A 24260-nucleotide genomic window follows, 5' to 3' on the forward strand; every position below is an offset into this window, starting at 1 on the left:
CCTCTCCTGCTGAGGCTCTCAGCCTCCTTGATCAGACCTGAGGATCCCCCATCTGTTTCATCTTTCCTTGCCATGCAGAAATTGTTCTTGTTTCACAGTTCCTCCAAAAGTCTGCCAAGGAAGCTATCATGGGTAATGAGTTCAGGGATAGTTGTATGCCCTTGTCCTACTCTGGCAGTCAGAGTCATCCGTGTAGAGCTGCCTTTGTGAGGTGGATTTAACGCTGCCACATGTCCCCCCATTGGACCCCACACACCTCTCCTCCTTATCTGCTCAGAGGTTGTTCCACACACACAAGGGTTCTGCAAGACTTCTCCTCCACACACCATGGAGTAGCACTGCGATGTCTTTTGTTTTCCCTTCATCAGGAAACACAACTACAACAACTGTGACACCTGCTGCTACAACTACAGCACAACCATCAGCAGGTAAGTATGAATAATCCCTCAAATCAACCCTCACAGGCACACTCTGGGGTTACTCAGTCCCATTGGGAATGGCCTTTTCTTTTGCCCAGCCTTGTTTGAGTTTCTGTGAAGGAGGTGTCACAGAACCCCAGGACAAGGCTGAATCTCTTCTCCTGACACCTTCTTCTTCCTGGATGATCTTTGGTGCAAGAGAGAAGTGCTGGGGAGGAGTTCACAAACCGGTCCCTTTTTGAATAGGGACTCAGACCCCTTAATTAGACTCAAAGACCCACATCTATTTCACACATCCTTTCCATGTATAAATAGTTGCTGCTTCACAGTTTCCCCAAAGACTGCCACAGAGCAGGCCATCATGAATAGTGCATTCAGAGGCTGATGGGAGTCCTCAACATCCTCTGGCAGTTGGAATCACCTCTGCAGATCTTCCTTGGACAAGTGGAGGTAGCTTTTCTGCAGGGAGTCTAGGTTGTGTGCATAACTGGACCAGCTGTGTCCAGCCTGTGTTCCTGAGCTTGGGGGAATATGCTCTTCTCGTGGGAATGTGATGAAGCTTGCCTATTGCAATTTCATAGAAATCTTAACATCAATGTATTTCATCTTTTTATCAGGGGATCCATGCAGCTCAAATCCTTGTGGAGAAAATTTGGCTAAATGTATTGCTCTGCATAACCACTATGTCTGCCAGTGCCCCTATGGATTCTACTACAGCAATGGTACTTGTCAGAAAGGTGAGATGCAGGACAGCAATCTATATTTTAGATAACTGCACTCTATATTTTTGGTACTTCACAGATAACTGCTCAGGTGGAGTTTTCTTCCCACATGCCTGGTTCTCATGTTATAACTGAAAACATAATCAGTCTGGGAAAATAGCTGGTGAATAATGCCTTGTTTTGCAGGCAGCCACTGCTACAATGACCTAAATTGTTATCTCACAAAACAGTAACAGCCAAAGAAGTTAATGTGATAAGAAAAGAAGGTGAATTCCCTGAGTGTCAGGCATGCTGGAGATCAAAATGTGTGAAAACCAGGAAAGAAATGCAAGTGTAAGGCTGACATTATATTTATGGCCAAGATTTATAAAAGCCCAAGCCTATAAAGACAGAATATTTGCCTTGATTTTCCCTTTTGCTAATCTTTCATCACAGTCCTGTTGAAATGCACCTCTAAGATGTTGTTGAAGGACAAACGTGAGCAAATGGGGCTTGTTACTTAAGTGCCAGCAGGTAGGACTATCAAATTTACATGTGAGCCTAAGCAAACAGGTAGACACCAAATTGTTTTTTTAGATACGGTGAACCATGTTAGCTGCATAGTGGCTGTGACTGCTGATTTAGTCTTTAATGTGTATCACTAAATGCTGTAACACCTCAACTGGAGTCTTTTGTTAGCTTTGGACCATGCTTATAGTTAATGTCATTCAATTTCACAGTCTGGCCAGTTTAATTGAGACCAGGATCCTGCCTGCTTCTCAGGTAGCCAGAGTACGTATGCCATTGTTGCTGAACTGATTGAGCAGGTATTTGTTCCATGCCAAATCCTCCATGGATATATGAAAAATAGCAAAGATTGGTTTCTGTGCTGTATTTCCTCATCTCTGAAGCCTGGAGAACCCTAAGGTGAAACCCAAATTACTTGAATGCTTTCTAATAAATTAATAACCTCTGTTTTCATTGCAGGGAAAATATTCCCAGGGATCGTTATACTGAAACATGATTACTCTAAGGATATTGAAGCTGTAAATTCCACACTGTATCTAGAGATGTTCCAAAATATAACAAATTTTGTGAGTGACTTTTATTTTTAAACTTTCCTGCATATTTAATGCTTTACTGAATGTGAGGCAGACAGAGGGGATACACGCTGCTTTTATGGTATAGCCTCAGAGATTTTCAGTTAGGAAATCTACTTTCAAAGAATACTTCACACTCACTTAGACCTATTCATTAGAGAGTTGGATTTTGCCCTCAGATGGCTATATGTATGGCTCTTGCTGAAGGAAGGGTTGCACCTGAGATAAAGCAATGTTGGCATTCCCAGTGTTCTGGGAAGTCTTGAAATAAATTGCTCTGTATGTGAAAGCACCATTCTCTCTCCAGAAACCATTAGGTGAAGCAAAGTTTTCCGAAACATTTAGTTTCTGATCTTTCCTGTTTTCTGAGGGCTCAGTAATACTCAGTAGTTGAATAACAACAAATAACTTATTTCCTTGCCCTATCCTTGCCCTATCCCTTCCACAATGCACAAACTTTTCAGAATGACTGTCTAGCTGTGTCTAAATACCTAAATAATGTCTCTTCCATAAGCATACCAGTATCCATATTTTAATTATATTAATGAAATGGATATTACACATGTTGAGTGTTCTGTGATTATGGATAGAGTCTTGTAATGGAATTTCTGTAGAAGTAAGATGAAATGTTTAATTCACGCTGCTCTGTAAGCAAACCAGGGAGTTCGCTTAGGTCATTTTTCTGAAAGTAAGGAATCAGAGAACCATAGAATATCTGAGTTGGAAGGGACCCACAGGGATCACCCAAGGGTTCTAAAGGACCACTTCCTCCCCAAAAAAAGGAAGGAAGAAAAGGTCTGTGCCTCTGCCAGAGACCTGATCAGAGAATATGAAAAATTAATGAAATATTAATCAGAAGTCATCACACATGGTTTACAAATTCTTCGTGTTATTACATTGCTTCCAGTGAAATTCTTAGCAGGGAGTAACCAAAAGTTGTCCCTTCAGAATGTTAAAAAAACATTTTGCTCATTTTTTTGGTCCAACATTTTTTCATGTCATGGCTACATGACATACAGCACTAGAATAGATATGTAATATTATAAGAAGTGAAAATAACATAAAAATAATTTTCATTTTATTGTAAAGAAGGGTAATTTATCTTTCATTTCAGCTGACTGAGGCACTTCTTCCTTTTTCTCATGGTGCCTCCTGTGTATGTGGCAGTTGGCTGCCTCCACTAGTTGTTCCCTGCTTCACACAGTGTGAGGGAGAGCAGTGACTTTTCTACTGACCCCATCCATCCCCTTGTACTTTTATCAGTGCTGTGTTTCTCCCCACAAGATCAGCCACTGGTGATCCCACTCGATTGCATGTTAGGGACATGCACCATCTGTAAGGATGTCTACTTCTCACTTTTCCCTCTACATCTATGTAGGTTGGTACTGCAGACTCTTCTAAGTGGTGAGTCTGCCAGGCACTGTCCGTAGCTGTCCAGCCAGTCTGCCCTAATGCACTGCTTGCCATTCATGTAACTCATGTCTCTCCATTCATCTACTGCTCTCCCATATTTCCTGTTCTGCAGCATCACCCCACAGCTCCTCTTCCCCTGCAGTATCTTGCATGGCTGATGTGACTGATTGGTTTATTTTATTCGTGCCCATGGTAATGTGTTCTGGGTTAAAAATTCACAGCTGAGAAGTCACTGATTCATGGGATTATGGTCTATGTTTCTGCTTGTGTTTAACTCCAATTAATTTTTCTTTTATAGTTTAATAAAACTTTAAACTTCACAGACTTCAGACAGACCATCATCGTGGAAGTTAGGTAAGTTTGCCATTTTGGTTTTTCCACTGTGTGTAAAGCTTGTTTTGTGTGCTTCCCACAGACCCCATTTTAATGTTTCCTGTGGAGTACTCAGTTCAAGAAAGAATATGGGATGAATTCAGTTCAGTATGACTGTTGTTAAACCAGGCCATTCATTTGCTATTTTTAAAATCCCTGGTCCATTTTTGCTCTATAGATTTCCAATAGGTCTGTGAAGTGGGCAGGCTGTGACAGCTCTACAGTGGATCTCCCACTTTTATCACCATGTAGGATACAGCACTGTGCCAGTGACTAGGCAGTTTGTTCCTGTGATGGCTGACATGCCTCTGAAAATGTAACAGTTAACAACGAAGTTCCAATGAATATGTCCAACTTGGAGTCCCAGTTTAATTTCAGAAATGGCCTCATTACAGAATCCCACTACATTTCATTCCGTATTTGCTGGTCTCTCTTGATGGCAGGCTGAACAAAAAGGTTATTGAATGGGCTGTGGGAATAGGTCCTTTGCTGGTCTAGGTGGACACTTCAAGATGTCCTTCCCATCCCCATCTGTTACAGATTACTGTTCTGAGAGCTTTGCCATCTTCTCTGCACACACTCCCTAACCCTCATCAAGCAGAACCTGGCATGATAGCACACGGAGCAGTGTAAACCCTTTCAGCGAATCCTGTGGCTTGATCAATTAAGCTGCCTGTTGTTCTAGAAGAGTTGAGAGGGCAGTAACTTCCATCAGATGGGTTGTGACAAACACGTGGGGCACAGTAACTTTTTAAGGCACTACAGCAATCTGCCATTTAAAGTGATTTGTGTGCATGTCCAAGCACTACGAAGTTCAAGCTGAAGAACAGGGTAGTAGTCACTGCTGTGCTGCACCTCATGCCAAGGAAATCGCTATCCAGCTGAACCCAATCCAGCTAGTGTGAAGTTGTCATAAATATAGTGCAAACAGACCCTTCTGACTTCATTGTGGTCATATCCTGAATTATCCTCACCGTGCTTCAGGATGGGTTCTCTAAGTCAGTCTTGGATGACAGCCCAGGTTGATAAGCCTATGAAAAATTGGGATCTAGTGGATTAGATCCTCCACACTGCAACAGATTTGAAGCTAGCCCAGTAAAAAAAAAAAAAAAAAAAAAAAAACAAAAAAACAAAAAAAAACATTAGTTTCATGGCACTTTCATACCAACAGCACACAAAGGAGTTACACTGTTAGCATTAAACCCAACAGCTTTTGCTTACCAGCATTCCATTTACATTTGTATGTAAAAGAAGATGGCTGTTACTGGATTCATGAGTAAGGCTTGAACTCATTTTCAGGTGCCTTAGCAACTACCTACATTTTGGGATGAAAGAAATTAGGGGGGAGGGGGAAGTTTGGAAAAAATCTTCTGCTGTCTTTGCATCTAGCTTATTACCTATGTGGGTTATTTGAGATGTTAAAATGATGTTACCTGTATTTCTCAGTGTTACTACAGGAAACGCCAGAAGTGGAAGTTCTGTAGTGAACATAACAGTGATGAATATATTTACGGAAAACACAAATCAAACCCTCGAAAGCGTTACTGAAAGAGTAATGGAAGCAGCAAAGGACTCCGGCTTCATGGATCAGTACAGCAGTATGTAATCCCTTACTGTGGAAGTAAATAAACAATAGAAGCAGAGGTTCCTATCTTCAAAGTTGATTAGAACATTTCTCTATGCAGCAAAGCCCATAAGAGCATAAACCTTGTTGATTTTAAGGAGCTGAGTGTTGGATCTAAGGTGATTTTGAGGAATCAAACATTCAGTGCTGGGCTTTTTTGTCTTACTAAAACTTTCTAACTCCTGTGTCTGCAAGTGATGGAAAATAATTATTCCCAAATAAGCAACGGCACGTTGATTTTAATCTGATGAGTGTTAAGTGTCTGGAGAAAACAGGATAAAACAGTTGCAGACATAGATTTCATAGATTTTGCTTCTTGGAATAAACCAGTGTTTTAGTGGCAAAAAAAGGATGAAACTTTCTTTAGGTAACTTCTTCCATAATTGACCATATTTATTGATAAGAACCCTCACATGCTCAGCTAAACCCGTAAAATCCTGAATTACTAAAAGCGTAACTCTTGGAGAGCAGTTTTGTAATAAGTATTTTTTTCTCATTTTCTTTTTTCTAAGGGGCTCCCATTTTGAAATTAGCTTTTGCTAGAGGCATAGCTAATAATTAAAAGAGTCCAGTTCACAGCTTATAGCCTGAGTTTGGTCTCCAAGCTGACTGTTTTCCCCTTAGCCTTGACATTTCCCTTGTGCTAGTCCTAAACATGAGGAGACAACAGAAAACCTGACAGCTCAGAAATTATTGGTGCAATCACATCCCTCCATTCCTCAACTGCATGCCACCCTCTGAGCTCTGTAAACTGTTGCCACCGTTGGAACATGGATCTGAAGAGCAACTTGCTTGGCAAACATCATACTGATATTTATCATGTGATGAGCTGCATGCCCATAAACATTTAAATCGGTGCAGAACTGTATGAGATCTGGCCCTCACAATTCAGTTGTACAAAATACTAAAGAAATAGTGATGGGATTTTTAATATATATATATATTTTATATATATCTTATTATTTTTAGGGTGAGCTAGAAAATCAGTTTTCAGAATATGAACTTATGGGTATAATTTCCATCTTCCTGGACTGGTTTGGGGCAGGGATGGGGGGGGGGGGGAGGAAGGAAGATATGGAGGCAGTTGTAGGAGGCTGAGAAACAGAATGTCCGAAGATGTGATGGAAACAGGGCCTTAAGTGGTGATGGGCAAGAGAAAATAAAGGACTGGTCCAAAAGCCTTGCAATAAGTGATGTCCCCCCCAAAAAAGACTTACAATTTTTTATTCAGAACTGCTAAGAAATGGTTTATGAGCAATTGTGCTACTTTCTAAGTACTTTCTAAGTAAGGAGTTTGCTTCCTGACCATTTCTCTTTTTAAAGGTACAACCTATTGTGCTGTTTTTCAATGTGATACTGAAACCACAGACTGCCAAGAGAGTACGTTTCCACAATGCACGTGCAAAGAGAATTACTCAAAGACAAACTGGGATGATCGTTCTTGTTCAGGTAAGAACCCTGCTACTTTATTCATCCCTGAAAGGCTGACCTGGTCATCCAGTCTCAGTCTTTTTGAATTCTCAAATGCTCTGAGCTCTAAAAGTCAGGAAATACATGTGGTATTAAGCAAACAATAGAGATACATTCTCACCTTTCACTTTGAACACATCCATAATTCCGTTCCAGTAAAATAAATCACTAAAGCCTGAGAAAAGTATCACTGAAATCAGTGACTGGGCAACAATTTAAATTAATTGTTAAACTCCTGGTAAGAATTGAAACCTATATGGATTAAGAGTGGAACAAAAAGAATCTTATATCACAGCCTTCTCTGCTAGGACGTATTTTGGGTATAAACTCCACATGCTACCTGGAGGCAGCTATGGAAATGCAAACAGAACTAGAAGTCTAAATATTCACCACAATGAACCGTTACAACTCTGTCCCTTGTTGGTAGTTCCAGGATTGCATTACCCATGTTTTAACAAATATTTGTTTAATGAAGGAATTTTTGGGCCGTTTAATTGTTGAGTTTTTATTTGATTGCTTGTTTTGAATTTTCACAGTACTCTTTTTGTATTTTAACAATTCTCCAGAGACCTGAGATGTATTCTATTTTCTTGCTATGAAAACTAAATTTTTTTACATTACAGAAAAGATGTGACATTTTAAGAAAAACAACAAATATTACAAACTCTCGTGATAAAATCATGAAAGTTGGCTACAATAAAGACCAATGAGTTGCTGTCTGGTGTAGGCCTTTATGGCTCCTACCCTGTCCAAATATGATCTAGTTTTAGATCATTTGCAGTATAGATCATCTGTTGTGAGATCAAACTACAGGATAATTGGATTGCCTACACAAGAAGCAGCCTAGCTGATTCCAGTTCTGAACTGTGAATGCAGATGTTTTGAACAAGGGCTGTTTACTTCGGATTTTGTGCTTTTGTATTTCAGGTTCTGTTCTACATACATACAACCCTAAAAAAAACCTATTCTGATGTTTTGAAGCACAACAAAGTTGTGTGTGTTTGCATTGCAATTAAAAAAAAAAAAAAAAAAGTGTGTGTGTGTGGAAATTATCCCAGGTTTTATAGTATCATTAGAATATAGAAATGTTTCCAAGATGGTGTTCTACAATGTTGTTTTTGGTGCTATCGTCAATTCACTGTATTTTTCCCTCTGAAAATAGATTGCAGTAGTGACTGTTCTGCACAAAACAACAAGTACTGTGCCAGAGAAAATGGGGTTCCAAAATGCCATTGCATGACTAACTTTAAGGAGGAGGGTAACAAATGTGTAAGGTGAGTACTCAGCTTTTTTCTGCATTCCTGTGTTCTAGGTAGTTAGGGAAGAAAAAACAGTGTAAAAAAAAAAAAAATCTAAAATAGGGTCCCCCTCAGTCTAAAAGAACAGCCTGCAGCTATGTGAATCAAGGAGGTGCCCGAGGTGGTTAGCAGTTAGACAAATTCACACATTGTCACAAGTTAGGGTGGTCTGGCTGCTTGGCATTAGCTGTTGGTACGCACTCATAATACCCCAGAGGAAAGTCAAGGAGGCCCAAGGTCACCTGTGATCCAGTGAAGAGGATAAACTACCTCACACTTATTTTGTGGGATACTCCCATAGATATAAATTATTCTCCCAGAATAACTAAACCACAGGAATTTGTATGCTGAAGTGTTCAGTAAGCAACCTGCAGTAGTGCAAGAATTGCCTCAAATCCCTGGAAAATTTCCTCTGGTATCAGGAGGGACTTTGTTCCCTGATAAGTTTCAGGCCTATGTTATTTTGTCTTGGTTTTCCCTCTGCGGGTATTGCTGTCAGCTCATGTTCAGAACAGAGCAGAGTTGTTTGCTGGTAAAAGCTGAGTAGGTTGTTGTGCTCTGCTCCTGTGGATAAGAAGTAGGACCTTACTTCCCCAAACTGCTAATTCACCACTTTTGTTGTTACTGCTGCTATGCACAGAAAAGAATCACTTCTTACCATAATGTCAATATATTTTAAATTTAAGAAACTAGTATGGGAGGAAGACAAAGAGTAACCAGTCCTTACAGACCTTATATCAAAACTTTTGATGAAGAATATTTTTTCAGCAGCAGGTTGCAATTACAAGTGGTTTAGGGATCTACAGCTTAGTTCTTTGGAGAAATTAGTCCCTTTTAGCATTTTTTTTCAGGCTGAGAACCTGAAACTTTGAGTTCCTAGCTCACTGATCATTCTGAAAATCTCAGATTGTTTTCCTCTAACAATTAAACTAAATTTAATATTTAGATAGAATCAAAAAGGAAACCTGTAATGAGTGAATCTTGCAGAAATTTATGATCAAGTGTGGTAATATACTATTGTTTTGTGATCATCTGCTGAATGACATTGTCTTTGTTTTTTCACCCCCAACTTTTTTTTTTTTTTTTTTTCTTTTTGTGTCTCATGTAGCTGTCCAGTGGGCTACTCTGGACAAGACTGCAAGAACAGTAAGTACAAGAATTTCTGATTTTTGAATTATAGCATGGAAAAATACCCATTCATGTTTAACCTGCTTGAGATGACAAAAATAACAACTAGTAGCCTTTAGAGGTGTGATCATTCTATATTGATAGCAGGAAGAAGTTAGAAAAAGATGAGTGAAATTCCACTGTTGCCTGAAAGGCTGAATTATTGAATCTCACATTCAGACAGATGGTAGCATTTCTCCTAATGACCTCTGCATTAAGCCTGATAGCTTTTAGTCAAACACAAGTTATTTGGCAGAAAAGCTTTTAGTCCTCATCTGAAGATATGCAATGGTGAATCAGCACCACTGATAGATTAGTTTCCCCTGTAATTAATCACTCCCTGTAATTATTCACTCTCATAAGACATCAGTGAATTGCTTTCGTTTGAAATGGTCCTGCTGTAATATCCAACTACTAGCTCTTGTTTGTGCTTTACCTTGCAAGCACTGTTTAATATCTAGTATCCTGTACTGGTGAAGAGATGATGGCCCCAGCCGTGTTGTCCCATAACTGTAACTGTTGGGACAAACTAACCAGACTGGCCTTCCAAAGCTTTTTCCACTTTCTGGAGTCTGTTTTACAGCTGTTCTCTGCACCTTCTTCAAATTCCACTGTCGTATACATTAGGAGAGGACATCCTTCATCCCTACTAGCATTTGCACATGCTTAAATTCAGAACATCTATTAGAGTCAAAGGCAGATTGAAAAACAAATGGTTGTGGTTCTTCACTTCTCACAACTTCTTGGCTTTGAGCAAAATGTATATCCTCGTGTGGCCCTTTAGATTCTCGCGCTGCTGCATACTTAAACTAGTACATGCTTAATGTCCCATTCTTTGCAGCTATGAGATCTTCAAGGGTATTCTTTTGTCTATGCCTAAAATTTTGTAGATTGGCTAATGGTGGTTTTAGTGCAGCACAAAGTAGCTTGTCAGGTATAAATATGTGGCAGAAAGGATATTTTTCATCCTATGGAACATGCATTTTTGGGGAAGTTTTGGAAATCTTAATGCCTTTTTCTTAAAGCAAATGAAAATACTAAATATGTACAAAACACGGACATTGGGAATTTAAGCAGAAATTTGAGACCCTTTAATAATAAACTCCATTAATAGCCCCATCTTCTCCACATGGCACTTAGCATGTAATAATGTAAACAGTTGCTGAGCAGTAATCAAGGATACTTTGCACATGTTTGATGTAACATTCTTCTGAGAAATCATACTCCCTGGTGTCTTGATATATGCCCCAAATATGATTAAGAGCTTGCTAGATTGCTCTGCTGGTTGGTGGTTTCATGTTGTGCATGTCTAGTGTAGGCATTCAGTATATTAAATGGTAAACTTATAAATTCAGACTGGGATCCTCAAGCAGGTACTACCAGTAAGGTTGGGTAGCTCAAGAGACTGTCTTACTCATCCTACCCTTTTCTTGAAATTAGGGCCTACAGGACACCATTCTTAGACTTTTCTTTACTATGGCTATGCAGAGCTATAAGTAGGTTGTAGTAGCAATCCCATTCATATATGAAGGGGGATATCCAGAATCCAGGTTTTCATTCCCTTAGTCATCCTGCTTCTACAGTAAGGTCAGTGAAACTGAATTTTCCTTGCCAAACATTTGTTCAGATACTGAATATTTCTTCAGTGTTCATAGTGCCACATAATAGACACCCTAAATCAGTCTGCCCTAAGTACCTAGCATGCCTGTGGGGGAGTCAAATAACTATGCATGTTAGCAACAATTTTAGCTTAAGCAACCCCTATATCCTCCTGGTCCTTCCTGTTCCCCAGTTATAATGGAATAACCATATGTGAAGCCATTCAGTGCATGAATTTAGGAACCTGAGCTAGAATCAAAATAGCCATCCAGAAGAGTTTTTAATGCAAAACAGTGCATTAATTTATTTCTGCATCCACACAGACAGTTGGACTAAAGCAGCATCAAGAGCCTAGGAATGAATAACATCCTTTTTTTTTTTTTTCCTTTTAAGAGCAAGAGCTTCAATATTTGCCATGAGTTTTGAATTGCTATTTCTTTGTTTTTCCAGATAGTGAACTCATCCTTATAATATTGGGCACAGTTTTTGGAGCCATTATCCTGAGTTTAGTGGTAGCAGTCTCAATTGTTTCAATAAGGTAAGAGTATTTCTGACAATTGAATAGAAAGTACATTGCTGTGTGTTACTAGAGAACTAAGCAGAAATTTAGAGAGGGACAGGGCTGCAAAAGCAGTTGCATGACTACTTGGGCCATCAAGTTCATTTAAGTTCTGTAGCCATCAGAAGGGAGGCATCTCTTTAATTCTTGCTATTCCTAATCTACTGGTGAATTCCTGTTTACAGTTGAACCTCCTCCCCTCTGTCCATACAATAAATAAACACTCAAGCACCTCCTCTGCCTTTGCTTTAAGTGCTGCCTGGGTAAAGACTATCATAAGGACTGCCATAATGAGCATACTTCACCTGCAGTGCACAAGCTGGTGCTGAGTGTGTGAGAGAGATGTGGACTTGTGATCACAGGCAACTCAAACACATCATTTGACTGTGAAGCTTTTGCTGCCAGCAAGAAGGCAACTTTTCTAAACTGGACCTAATGAATGCCTCATTTCCTCCTCTGAATAGTCAGTCAGAGCTAGTGGTGGTCAAGGAAACTCCTTCAATTCAGGATCTAGCCGAGAGGTCAAAGTTTCCCTCTGTCTCTCCTAGCAGCTTATCCCTATCTTTGATGAGAGATGCCAAGCTTTGCACTCTGCCACTGATTACAAGGGGTTTTGCAATATGTAAGCTAGAAAAATCCATTGCATGTTTCAGAACAGGACTGAGCATTTAAAATAAGGTGGAGAGACATCTGAATAGGTAAGGTACTTTTAAAGATCTTTTAAAAACTCCTTTTTTTTTTTTTTTTTTTTTTTTCCTCTGAAGAGCCAAACGCAGTCAAGATCCAGAGAAAAAGAGCTTGATAAAGCCAAAATATTCCAGTCCGGATACCTCTAATGAGACCAAGATTTTCCCCAGAGTCCAGACCACTTCTGGCCATGCAAATCCAGGGTATCAGCCAAACCCATATGAGGCTCATTCCTCAAACAGGAGTAATTTTTTGGATGGGGATTATGATGATGGGGTAAGTGTTTCATACAAGGCCTATGGGAACTGTGTTCCTGAACTGTGGTATTGTGGGCTACTGACGTTGTTGGAACCTGAACTCCACTCTGTCTTCCTCCCTTGATCTAAAGGGATGGAGTGTCACAGGCAACCAAAGGACTGTAGCTGCAGCTGAAAAAAGTTCCCTAACACAAAGATCAGCAGACATCTCATGAAGACCTTTTTAAAGCCCTATTGGTCATTCTTGAGTCACGAGAGTCATAGGTGAAAAGCAAAGGTCTAAGCAACACACTGGCTGCCCAGAGGTCTGCTGTATGATAGGACCTTTGTCTGCATTGACTGCAAACATCCTTCAGCACAGGGGCACATGGAAGCATCACAAGCCATTGCAACCTGTGCTTCTTTTAAGATAGTTGTAATATCCACTAAAATTTGATAAAAGTACTGCAGTTGTGCTCCCCAGCTGCAGTTTCATGCAAGATTCACAGTCAGTTTAAGCTGGCACAGCTACTCAGACAGCCAGTGTCCTCCCCCTGTCTCTCCGAGTTGTGTAGTTCACAGTGATAAACCTCTGCAATTCCTACAGCACTGCAAAATGGGTGAAGTGCAAAGTGCCATGAAAAAAATAGTACAGCTTTTGCATTCATGTAGCACAGGGGAGCATGTTCAGCAAAAAAGTGTCATTAGCTGCATGTGTGTTCTGAAAAACTGACAGTTTTATCCTTGTGTTCTGCAAGGGAGCTGTGAAGGGAGCAGGGACATGAGAAGTGTTGCACAGTGATATGAGTGATTTGTTGGGTTCTGCACATATCCAGTAAATAGGGAGTGCTTTGTCCATTCAGAACTCTTTAAACAACATTTTAGACCTTTTCAGTGTGAGAAACTACCCCTGTTTACTGAAGACAATCCGTTTAATTGCAATACACTTACATGTTTTGCAGAATTGAGACCTATGCCATGATAGAAGCAACACAGAAGCCTGATGTTTAAAAAAAACAACTTTTAAACAGCTGCCAAATAAAAGAAGGAAAACATCTATATAGTTAGTTAACTGATCATGTGGATTTTGGCTTTTCTAACTTTCCAAATATGTCAACTTTTTGTTGATGAAAATCTGTTGAAAATCTGTCTGTGAAATACATTTGGTTTTCTATAAGGGCTGATGTGTTGCTTAGAGGGCTACCATGTGGAGTGTGTTGTATGTTGAGCTGCTGAACTATGATGAGAAAGAAGCTTTCTGACCATGAGCAACTCTTTTTTCCTTTTCTTGTCCAAATTCTCTCTAGTATGAAATAACACGGGAGCCTGAGGGCTTTAGGATGCAACGCAGATAACCAAGTCGCCAGAGGGGTAGAAGGATGGATAACCACCGCAACAGTGGGTCAGACCAAGGAGTTTCACAGCCTCTTACCAATGCAGTTATTTCAGCAGCAAAGTCCTTAACACCAGATTCTCTGAAGATTTTCTAAATGAAGGCTCCTACTTGAAGGAGAATAGTGGGCAATAGCTCTCTGAAATAAAGGAAAATAAAAATGAATCAGAAAGTAGGGAGAAGAAGACAACCTTGAAAAAATCAAAAAGGGTCCTGTAAACATTAAACTCCCTTCAGAAGGCCAGTGCATTGATGAGAAAGTGAGTGTAGACAAGATACCAGGATTTTAATCCTGCTGTTATTCTGTTCTTCTGAAAGATGGTCCATGCAACACGTGTGATGCTGATAAATGACAACTCCCAGAGCTTTGCCTATATTTGTGCTCACTCCATTGGAGCTAAACACTACCTGCATAGCTGTGGGTGGATCAAAGCAATATCAAAACTGTTCTTCATGAGAACCTAACGCTCTCTGTACTATATAAGCTACAGTCTTTTTTCCCCTGCTTAACCTTGCAGTATTTCCCACCTGAAAACACCCAGTTCAAATCTCTGCTGACACCTGTTGTGTGAGACTATGGTACTGTCTGACCTTTTATGCAGCCTTCCTTCCAAATACAACAACAAAACCCATTACCATTTTTTTTTCCCTCTTGCACTCTGTAAGTTTTGAAGGAATCATCTTAATTTTTCATATTTATTTTTCATTACTTATGTACATTCAATAGATACTGTAAAAATCCATATTTTACCATATTTTTTTGTGTGCATTTGCATTATCTGTTGACTAGCATTGGCATTTCTTTATATATATAATATACATATTGCCCAGAAATGTACATATATTTATAGGTTATATTCACTTAAAACATCATTAAATTCTATATTATGTTTTGTGCTTTGCTTTTGTTGTATTAGATTAACTTTTCCTATTAAACATTGCTGTTTCTCAGTACCGAGTCTTTCATATGTTACTGTGAAGTGGTGTTTCTTTGTTTGTTTTTAACAAATCCAAAGATTATTTTATGTTAAAACTGGTGCAGAGTTTAAATGCAAGTGTGCACAGACTTGCACAGACAAACATCTTTTGCTCAGAGGTTCCGATAAGAAATGTTACTAAATCTTAATGAACCTAAAACGTTTACCGTCGTGGGGCTAGCACCAATTTTCTGTGATCACTTTCAATGGTAATTGTGTGCAGGTAGGTCTCCTATAAAAAAGCTGTCCACACTGTTCTCTGAATGGCAGGGGAGACCCCTTCCTTCCTCCAGCTGGGGGGACCAGAGGGAGGGAAGCAGCCCCTTCAGGTTTGATGAGAACCAGCCTCATGACAAAGGGACTCGGTCTCTTCCCTGACAGCTTCATTACTGTGTGCCCCCCCATGCCTACTGCCCCTCTCTTTTCCTCTGGGCAGGCCTGTGTCCTTGCCGTTCCCTGGGTGAGGGAGAGGCTCCCGGCTCCTACTTCCTTGCTAAGCCTTTTGGGGAGGGGGACTCCTTTCCTTTTCCCCTATGTTTCACCAGCAGGGTTAGGCCTCTATGGCTGCCAGAAGAACACGCCAGGGCAGGTGCAAGGAGGTGAGGCACTGATAAACAGATGGGATACAGAGAGAGCAAATGACAAAAAGTCATTAAGTTCAGCATAAGCTTTGACTTTGTTCAGCTGACTTCTGCTTGGAAACCCTCTCCTCACCTTCTTTATAAGGCAGACTGAAACTTACACTTACGTCAAGCCTAATAAAAAGATTTATCTACATCAAGAGTAACAGCCCATACACCGTGGTCTGTCACTGAAGTAAATTTCCCATTTCTACCACTTAGTGCTGAGGATCCCTTAAAGGATCCTGTGTGCCAGTGGGCTGTTACAGACGTACATGAAAAGCCCTTTAAGTGTTATCTCTCACCCTTTCGCAAAGAGATACAGGTTTGAAATACAGCTTGAAGCTCAACAAACAACACAGAAACCTATCATGCAGTAAAACTTTATTGAGGGTGTAGCATGTAGAAATTCAGTGTAATTGATAATAAAAGCCTCCAAATAGGCACATGTTTGCGTCATTTAATGGGAAGGAAATTTTCATTGCTCTGGTTCAAAGGTTCTTTATGCTGCTGCAACCAGGTGCAATTCAGCTCCTACTGGGGAGGGGCCACCAGATACTACGGGAAACCTGTGTTACTCTTTAGCATTTCAAAGGCAGCTGCAACTATTTTATCGGGATTGAAATTCTGTACCAAAAGGGCAAGCTCTCAGATGCTTCTCTGTGGCTATCGCTGACGTGTAATTCTGCTGGGAAAAGTGATCATGGAAGAGAGCCAAACCCGGCCGGGCACTGGAAACAGGGCAGAGTGCAACGAGAGGAGATATGCTGCAGGCAGGGTAGAGCCTCCAGGGGGCTGCCACAGCAGCGTTTGAGGTCCTGGGCTCTGCCATCCTCCTGCTTCCCCGAGACACAGGGTGTCCGGCTTTTGTCCTGCGTGGGAGCTGCAGGGGAGGTGGGAAGATGGTGCCACTGGAGTCTGCCACCTGCTTTTGTCCCAGACCCAGAATGACAGAAGGGGGATTTCTTGGCTAAATAGTGCCAAAGAGGCCGGGCACAGGTGTTTGTGTGGTTATAACATGTGCTTGTATGGAGATATTGGCGTTGCCTAAATCTTGTGCCATTCTGAATTTATTTGGAGACATCTGGGTATATTCAAGTGATGCAGGATGCTCAGGGAGGGGTATGGCGCTGTGGATGGGCTAAGAGCCTGTGTCTGGGCAGCTGCCGTAGAGGAGCTGTCACAGCATAACATGATGGGACGTGGGATAACGACAGGCTGGACTGCTTGAGGCTGAAACCAGCTTCAAAACTGAGCCATGAGGCCATGTCCAAGCAGTACACAGCATGACCACCCAGCATCCAAACTTGTTTGTGAAAGCATGAAAGGCAGCTCCATTCAGTCCTGAAAGCAGAAAGCTTTTTGAGTTTTTCTAGTTATCTGCTGGTGAAAAAAACACCCTATTTCCTTTATGAGACTGGCTTTACATGGATCCTGCACGTGAAGATCCAGGCTGCAGTCATCAGCCAGTGAGAGCGAGCAAGGTAAGAAGGTACCCCAGACCCAAGGGCTTGACTTTTCATTTCTTGTCTGCTTTCTTTGACTCTGACGGTCTGTTGTTTAATGAAGGAACTCTAGCACTCCTTCAAACAGTAGGAGCAGCCGATCTCTTTTTTTCTTTTTAGCCATTATTTCCTGTTATCTGTGACCTGTTACTCTTTATGGGCTTCCCTGTTCCTGTTCTTCGACCAATCAGGACCACTAATTTTAGGGCTTGGTTTGGAGATTATTATTATTATTATTTTGACTAATTTCTGCAAAAACGTGTAGGTTCAGCTCGCACCTCCAAAACCTGGGAGAAGTCAATTAACTCCTCCTGAAAACCCCTACTAGGCAAAACTGCTCCACTTGTAAATGCTGGACAGAAGGCTAAAAAAAGAATCCACAAAGTGCTTTGCAAAGGACTGCTGGTAGAAGGCTCTATAAATACATCAAAACCAGGTAGGAAATCAGTGGGACTGCTGACGATGAGGGTGTAAAAGGGGCAGGTGGGAATGAGGAAGCTGTAGCAGAGGAGCTCCGGGATGTCTTTGGGGATGGTTTTGCTGCTGAAGCTGTTGGGGGGCTTCCCGCACCCCTCCCAGCAGGATCAGCCAGAGGAGCCAGATCAGCCTGAATTAAATAAGTGATGGAGTAAAGAGTTAGTAGGAGCAAAGGAAAGTACGTGTAGTAAATAGGTAACAGGAGGGATAAGGTCAAATAGTTATAGGAGTGGTTAATAAATGGCCTGGACCTGGTGGCTCTGACACCAGGACCCAAAGGAGCAGTACAGCAGCAGCATGGGGCCACTGCATTTTACTGGGAGGACAACCTAGGACAGGGCCGTGTTTCTCACCTTTGGCCCCCCTGCCCTGCCTTTTCCTCCGGCAGCACTGGCTGAAGAGGTTGGCTGGGGTGGATGGATGTGCGCAGCGTGCCCCACGTGCCCTAACGATGTTAATTGTTGGGGGTGTTGGTAATCCGCAGAGAGGCCGGGTGACGTGCTGTACGGCTGGTCGTTTATTGTTTATGTAAAAACAGCCCCGTAACAGAAACCACGGATTTTTTTTTTCCAGCAGATAACTAGGCAAATGCAGAACACTTCCTGCTCGCCAGCCCCTGAGGGGCTGCCTTTCACACATAGGCTCCAGCCAGCCACCTGCTGGCTCCTGCCCTGAGGACACAGAGCTGGTCCTTGCTTCTCCTCCGAAAGCAAGCCAAGGCCAGCAGCAGCACCAGGCCGGCACCTCCTGGTGCAGCCCAAGAGACTGACCAAGGGGCCGTGCCTCACCTGCTCCCCGCTGTCCCCAGACCCTGGGCACCGACTCCCCAGCACCACCTTTCTGTCTGGGCTGAAAGGCTGCAGTCCCTGGTAGCACCCTGAGGGACATCTGTCCCAAAATATTTCCCAGCTGGGCCACTGCTTTGTCCTCTGCTGTCTGCTGTCAGCTTCCTAAAAGTGACCTTCAAGTCTGCCCGGAACGATGCTCATGGGGTGGGGAGGAGGAGAAGAGCTCTCTGCCTCCCTGAGGTGCCCTCCTTGTCCCCAAGGCCCTCGTTGGGTGTTGCTGCCACCTGCCCCGTGCCCTCTGAAATGTCCTGGTTAAACATTAGAGGACTTCCACCTCTGCTTTAGTCATGGACAACCAGGCAAACCTGGGAGAGGAAAGCCTGCTGTGTCAGGGAGACTTTGGGGAAAAAAAAAAAAAAAAAAAAAAAAAAAAAGACTTTCTCTGAAATCTTTAAGATCATTTTACAGGGCCAGTTAGCCAAAATAGGAAACTGCCCATGACAGAGGCCACAGCAGGAAACCCTGGTGTCTTAGAATCACATTTTCTTTTTAAAGAATTTGTTTTTTCAAATTTAAAAAATATATATTCAATATCTGGGGCATCCAACAAACTGAAGGCACTGTTGTAGTGCTAAGGGGCCTGATTCACTCTTGAGTAGAGGAATCTTTAAATTATTGGAAATCAGAGGTTGCATCCAGGTGGGTATTTCAGTGCCTAACTTGTACTGAAATTAATAGGAACCGGGGTCCCTGAAGAGGAACTCTGGATCTGGCTCTATATATCATTCCTGTAAATGAAGCCGGGCTCGTGCTTCACACACGTAACTGTTATTATTCTTCTCATGGCAAGGTCTCTCTCTCCTTGTAGAATTTCCATCACACTCTGCAGCAAGCTAATGCTGGGCAGCAACAGATTTCTAGAAAAAAATAAGCAAAATGCAGGCTTCCAGTGGGCACAGCTCCAGGGTGAATTTCCTTGGCAAGCTGTTTCTGCCCCCTGAGTGCTCCACTCGCCTGGGTGCTCAGGTCCTGGGCTTTTACTGACCTCGGTGGGAATTTTGCCAGAGATCTCAGCAGAGCCAAGGCTAACAGGCTCTACCTGCTGACACAGGAAATCATATTTAATGATGATTGCCCCACATACACACACATACAGGAAATCTCTTTGGGCTTTTCTTTCCAATAACGCTTTATGAGAAGCTCTCTGCTAAATGTATGCAGTAGAAGCTCCTGGCTTTTGTGGCTCTCCTGTAGCATTAATCAGTTCCAGTTTACGTGGGACGAGATGCACAGGAAGAGAATATATATTTTTAATATACCAGGCAGGGCAGTAGGGATGGACGAGCCTTCAGGCTATCAAACTTCGTCCCCTCTCCGTGAGTTGGCAAAGTCCCTGCCACAAGATGGTGCTGGCTCTTCGCAGTTGCAGGAAAGGCCACAAGAAATGCAAAACCTTTGAATGAGTAGGTTTTAGTCAGGGCTAAGCATTAACAGGGACCACAGGCAGATTTCCAGCGTGTTGCTGACTTCTAGCCCTCTCCTGTGACACAGCCCCGTACACTCTGATGCCCGTCCTTTTCAAGGCTCCTTAACTTCACACAGCACGCACAGCCCCTTGGGTTGCCAACCGAAGGCACAGAGATTTATTCTGAACCCCCTTTATATTATTATTATTATTATTATTATTATTATTATTATTTTCACGCAGGAGACGGACAAAAGTTGGCAAGAAGTTTTCAAGTGCCCTCCTCTGCCTCCCAGCACAGCTGCAATGTTTCCTCCTGGCAGCAGAGAGTGCTGGTGTTGCTCTTGGGAGGCTGAGAACAGAGGCTGGTCCTCAGACGGTAAAAATAGCTATTTCCTTTAAATAGGAAGCAGCAACGTGAGCTGCATCATCAGCCGGAGGAGAATATACTGTTTAACAATGAAACTCGTGGTTGCTGTGTTTTGGCATGTTGCCTGTTACTGGCATCTGACATGGATTTTGTAGGAGTTGGAATTATTGTTATTATTTTTTTTGTAGCCTCCATGCAAAAAGCAGGAGAGGAGCTTTTTCCAGCGCTGTGAAGAGGCCATCAGCAAAGCCCTGTGGTGCCCACGGTGCCTTCTCTGTGCTCCCCCTGCCGCTCACAGTGCCAGAAAGGGAGAGGAAGTGTTTTCTCACTCCCCAAGGATCAGACGATTTTGCCTTTTATTTCATAGCTGATTGTACCACCCAGCTTGGCCCTAGCTCCTCCCCAGACTCCAAAAAGCAAAACAACACTTTTATTTATTTATTTTTTAACCAGGCATCAGCCCAGCTTGGTCTTCACCCAGATTCTAGTTTTGCCCATCTATGGGGAGCTGCTCGGACCAAGGGCTGAGGGATGCTCAGGGCCTGCTGCCTGTGAGCCAGGCCAGGCTGAATCCTTCTTCCAGCAGCCACCAGCCTCCCCGTGACTCCTGGAAATGGAAATGTGTGCTCTCTTAGCCAGTCTTTCTGGCACAGCAGACAGCTGTGCTTGAGGTCCTACGGCTTCTGAACTTACTGCAGGTATGCTGGTTTAATGAGTTACATCCAAAAATGATGGAGTTATAAGGCATTATATCCAGTTATAAGGAGTTGTATCCAGTTGGGAGATGTCTCCGGAGATCTGGCACTGGAGCTGCTGGCAAGCAACAACCATCAAGCTATGTCACAGAGCCTTGAACCATAAGAAACCAGGGGTGTCTCAGGCTCTAGCCCACGCTTTGTGAGATGTGTGGGCAGAGGGGCAGCATCACCCCTGAAGCAGGCTGGGGCTGTGGGACCAGCGTTTGGCCAGACCGGTGTAGGAAGAGGAGTCAGCCCTGGGAACCTAGAACGGCTTCAGCAACATGGCAGATTATCTACATGTGACTCAGATGATTTTATCCACACCTTCTGCCACAAGGGAGATATGACAATGAAAACATGTCTTTGATACACTCAAAGTATCTCTGATAAAGCATTTTATTTGTTTTGACTGATAACTGAAGCATCAAAGAACAAATTTAAAATTGCATCACTTGCAAATGCATGCCTAGGTCAGAAACACCGGGGTTATGTCCTACTTGCACCATGGCTTCAAAATGCAAGTGATAAGGGAGCAAGCACAAAGATCAGGGATTTTCAGCCCAGGGTTTTCACATCTCCTTTCCAGCAGAGTTGTGCAGTTATACCCAAAAAACAAGTTAATGTGGCTCCTAAATTCTTGAGAGAAACTGAGAGGTCTCAGTCCCCTGGATTAAGTGATCCTCAGAAACGGTGTTTTGTAGGCAGGAGGTGTGATGCCAAGAGTGAAAAGACACGGGAAGCAATGGTGGGTGCTTTGGGAGATCAAGGCTGCGGTGTGGCCTGGAGAAACCCCAGTCTACATGCAGGCAGGAGCTCCGGGATGCACCTGCAGCCACGCCAGGCATTAATGCCACTTAGCAGCCCCAGCACACCTGAAATATTGAAAGTGTGGCCCAAGGGTCTGGAGACCCCGGAGAAACCAGCGGCGTGTCCGAAAGCAGCGCTGGGAATCAGTGGAAAGAAAGGGAATTTTTCCCAAGTGGCGTTAGAGTTAACAAATCCTGTCTGAGAGCAGCGATGCGCGGGGCGGGGATGGAGGGCGGGCGTTTCGAGCAAATCCAAGGCTATATCTTGTAGGGTTTATGTCAGATTGGCACAAAGGTCTGCAGGCCGCCGGCAGGTAACGCGTGCCATAAACTGCCTTTAAAACCAACCATGGGCCACGGAGCTGATTTATTATTTCTTTTAAAAGCAGAATGAAAAAGAGAGCTTGCCGGGATAATGGGGTCATAAATCCGCCGTTCCCTTTAGACCTGCGGTGCCGATGTCCGACGGTGCTGAGGACCAGGCAGGACAGGTCCCACCCCGGCTGCCTGGGACCTGCTGGCACGGCGCAGATCCCCGCGGCAGCAAAACCTCGGAGCCGCGGGGAAATCAGTGCGGGGCGAGCCTGCGACTCCCACCCGTGTCCGCGCGTGTGCCCGAGGGTGTGCAACCCCACGAGGAGCTCCTGGTGCCCCCGGGGGCTCGTACCGGAGCCGCGGGGTTCCGCCACCCGCCGCCGCGGGGAGCCCCCGGGCTGCAGCCGCCGAGCGGAGCGCGGCGCCCCCCCGGCACCGCCTTCTCCTCCTCCTCCTCCTCCTCTTCCTCCTCCTCCTCCTCCTCCTCCTCGCACAAAAGGCGGCGGGAGGAGGGCCCGGGCTGCCCCGGCCGGCCGCACCATGCCCCGCCGAGGGGGGCTGCCGGCCCCGGCCGCCGCCCGCCGGCCCCCCCCGCGCTCCTTCCTCCTCCTCCTCGTCCTGGCCGCCCCGCTGCAGCCCGGCAGAGGTAAGGCTCGCCGCGCTCCTCCCGCTCCTCTCCCGGCCCTGGAAAAGCCCCCGGGGAAGGAGGGTTGCCCCCAGCCTCCTCGGCGCGGTTTTTGCCGAGGTTTTCCATTATTTTTACTTGTTTGCCTTTGCTTTTCTTCCCCCCCTTCCGGCTGGCTGCAGCCCCGTTTCCATCCCCATCCCGGCTCCTGCCTCCCCCCCTCCCCGCCCAACACCACCCCTCTCCGGGGGTCCCGGGGGGGTCCCTGCAGGGCCGATGCTCTCGGTGCTGGCCGCTTTAACGGGGTGGCCCGGGACACCGCGCTGCGGCACACGGCTGCGAAAAAACTCCGAGGAGGTTTTCTTAGCTTTTAAAATTATTATTATTATTTTTAATATTTATTTTGTGCTTCTGATGCTTGGAACTGCTGATGAAATTACAGCAAACCGTTTCGGGGAAGAGCCCTTACTGCAAGGGTAAATAAAATGATCTTTTCTTTTCACACTGAGCTGGATAAAGCATAAAATATATCTTTTTTTTTTTTTTTTTTTTTTTTTTTTTTTTTTTTTTTTCCTCCCTCACCAGCCCACTACATTCATCTCTCACTTTGGGGAGCTGCCCAAACTAGGATTTCTTGCAGAACAGGTTTAAAATGAGCTCTGATTGCCCGGAGCATCTTCAGGAATAAATCTGTTGCACACCTCTCATGAGAGGCTCCTGTCTTGCCCTGCATCATTAGTTTTACATAGTCAAGTCCCGGCTGTCTGCTGGGTGCAGTTGTCCTCTGTGTGTTCGGGCTCTCCAGGGGCTCTACGAGGGCAGGACGTACTTTGGAGATGCTTTTGTGCCTGCTGGACGCTGCTCTGCAAAATGAAATTGGGTTTGGGAGCTGGCGGCATCAGCGCGAGTATGTACGTGGGGTGGGGAGTTTGGCAGTCCAAGGGGGCAGATTATCAACCTCCAGAGTAATTCCAGTAAATCCCGGATGGAATTTTTCCCATTGTGGGAAGTTTAGTAGAGAGGAGTGGTCCTGTTAGATGTATGGGAAGGACTCAGTTTCTTCCAGCCTTACCTGGTGTCTCACCCCTGGATCTGGACTAGCACAAGCATCTTTAAGTTCCTCCCTTGCCCAATTCATTTTGATCCAGCACAAAAATAACTGCACTGAACTGAGTGCAGCTAAGACTGTCATTGGGAAAATCCTGTGTTTTAACTCCAACTCAAAAATCTCAGTTTTCACTCCAAATTCAGATAGTTTATCAAAGCTCCGTTTTCACAACAATGCTGGAAGCGTTTTGGTTTTGCTCCAAAGTGGAAAGGAAAGCATACTTTGAAACTCCAGAAGCTGCTCCTGGGAGCAATGTCTCCTGGCAGTGTGGCCGCCACCGGGCTTTGCCCATCGCACCCGCTGGAAGGGAGGAGACCTTGGTTTCCATTCAGATATTACCACCACTAAATAAACTTCCAAAAATCCACCGGTTGGGAATGGAGGCAAATATTGTCCTGTTTCCAGACAGACAGGCGAGAGAAGCCT

General features: G+C 43.7%; 2 protein-coding genes across 3 annotated transcripts in view; both read left to right on the forward strand.

Annotated features, from left to right (window-relative positions):
• Nucleotides 1–128: 128 nt before the first annotated feature.
• Nucleotides 129–14200, forward strand: MUC13 (mucin 13, cell surface associated). Its single transcript, XM_035330926.1, has 12 exons — nt 129–132; nt 369–428; nt 1037–1151; nt 2103–2214; nt 3932–3987; nt 5452–5603; nt 6953–7078; nt 8262–8373; nt 9506–9543; nt 11614–11701; nt 12487–12685; nt 13953–14200. The coding sequence occupies exons 1-12, from the start codon at nt 129–131 to the stop codon at nt 13998–14000; spliced, it is 1110 nt and encodes a 369-aa protein (XP_035186817.1). The 3' UTR covers nt 14001–14200.
• Nucleotides 14201–22595: 8395 nt separating this feature from the next.
• The window catches only part of ITGB5 (integrin subunit beta 5), a 47579-nt gene continuing 45914 nt past the window's right edge, over nt 22596–24260 (forward strand). The window contains exon 1 of one of the 2 annotated variants that reach the window (XM_035331605.1): nt 22596–22747. In XM_035331605.1, the coding sequence (XP_035187496.1) occupies nt 22642–22747 (106 nt within the window). In that variant the 5' untranslated portion in view covers nt 22596–22641. Of the gene's footprint in view, nt 22748–23141; nt 23203–24260 lie in introns of those variants that run through there. The other variant, XM_035331606.1, reaches the window with a different exon arrangement.

Source organism: Oxyura jamaicensis, chromosome 7, assembly GCF_011077185.1.
Source record: "Oxyura jamaicensis isolate SHBP4307 breed ruddy duck chromosome 7, BPBGC_Ojam_1.0, whole genome shotgun sequence".
Classification (NCBI taxonomy): Eukaryota; Metazoa; Chordata; class Aves; order Anseriformes; family Anatidae; genus Oxyura; species Oxyura jamaicensis.

Bases quoted from the DNA above. Each gene is read 5' to 3' on its own strand.
- MUC13 (XM_035330926.1), top strand. The intron at 7,079-8,261 runs GTAAGAACCCTG...CTCTGAAAATAG, and splicing joins GGATGATCGTTCTTGTTCAG to ATTGCAGTAGTGACTGTTCT. The intron at 11,702-12,486 runs GTAAGAGTATTT...TTTCCTCTGAAG, and splicing joins GTCTCAATTGTTTCAATAAG to AGCCAAACGCAGTCAAGATC.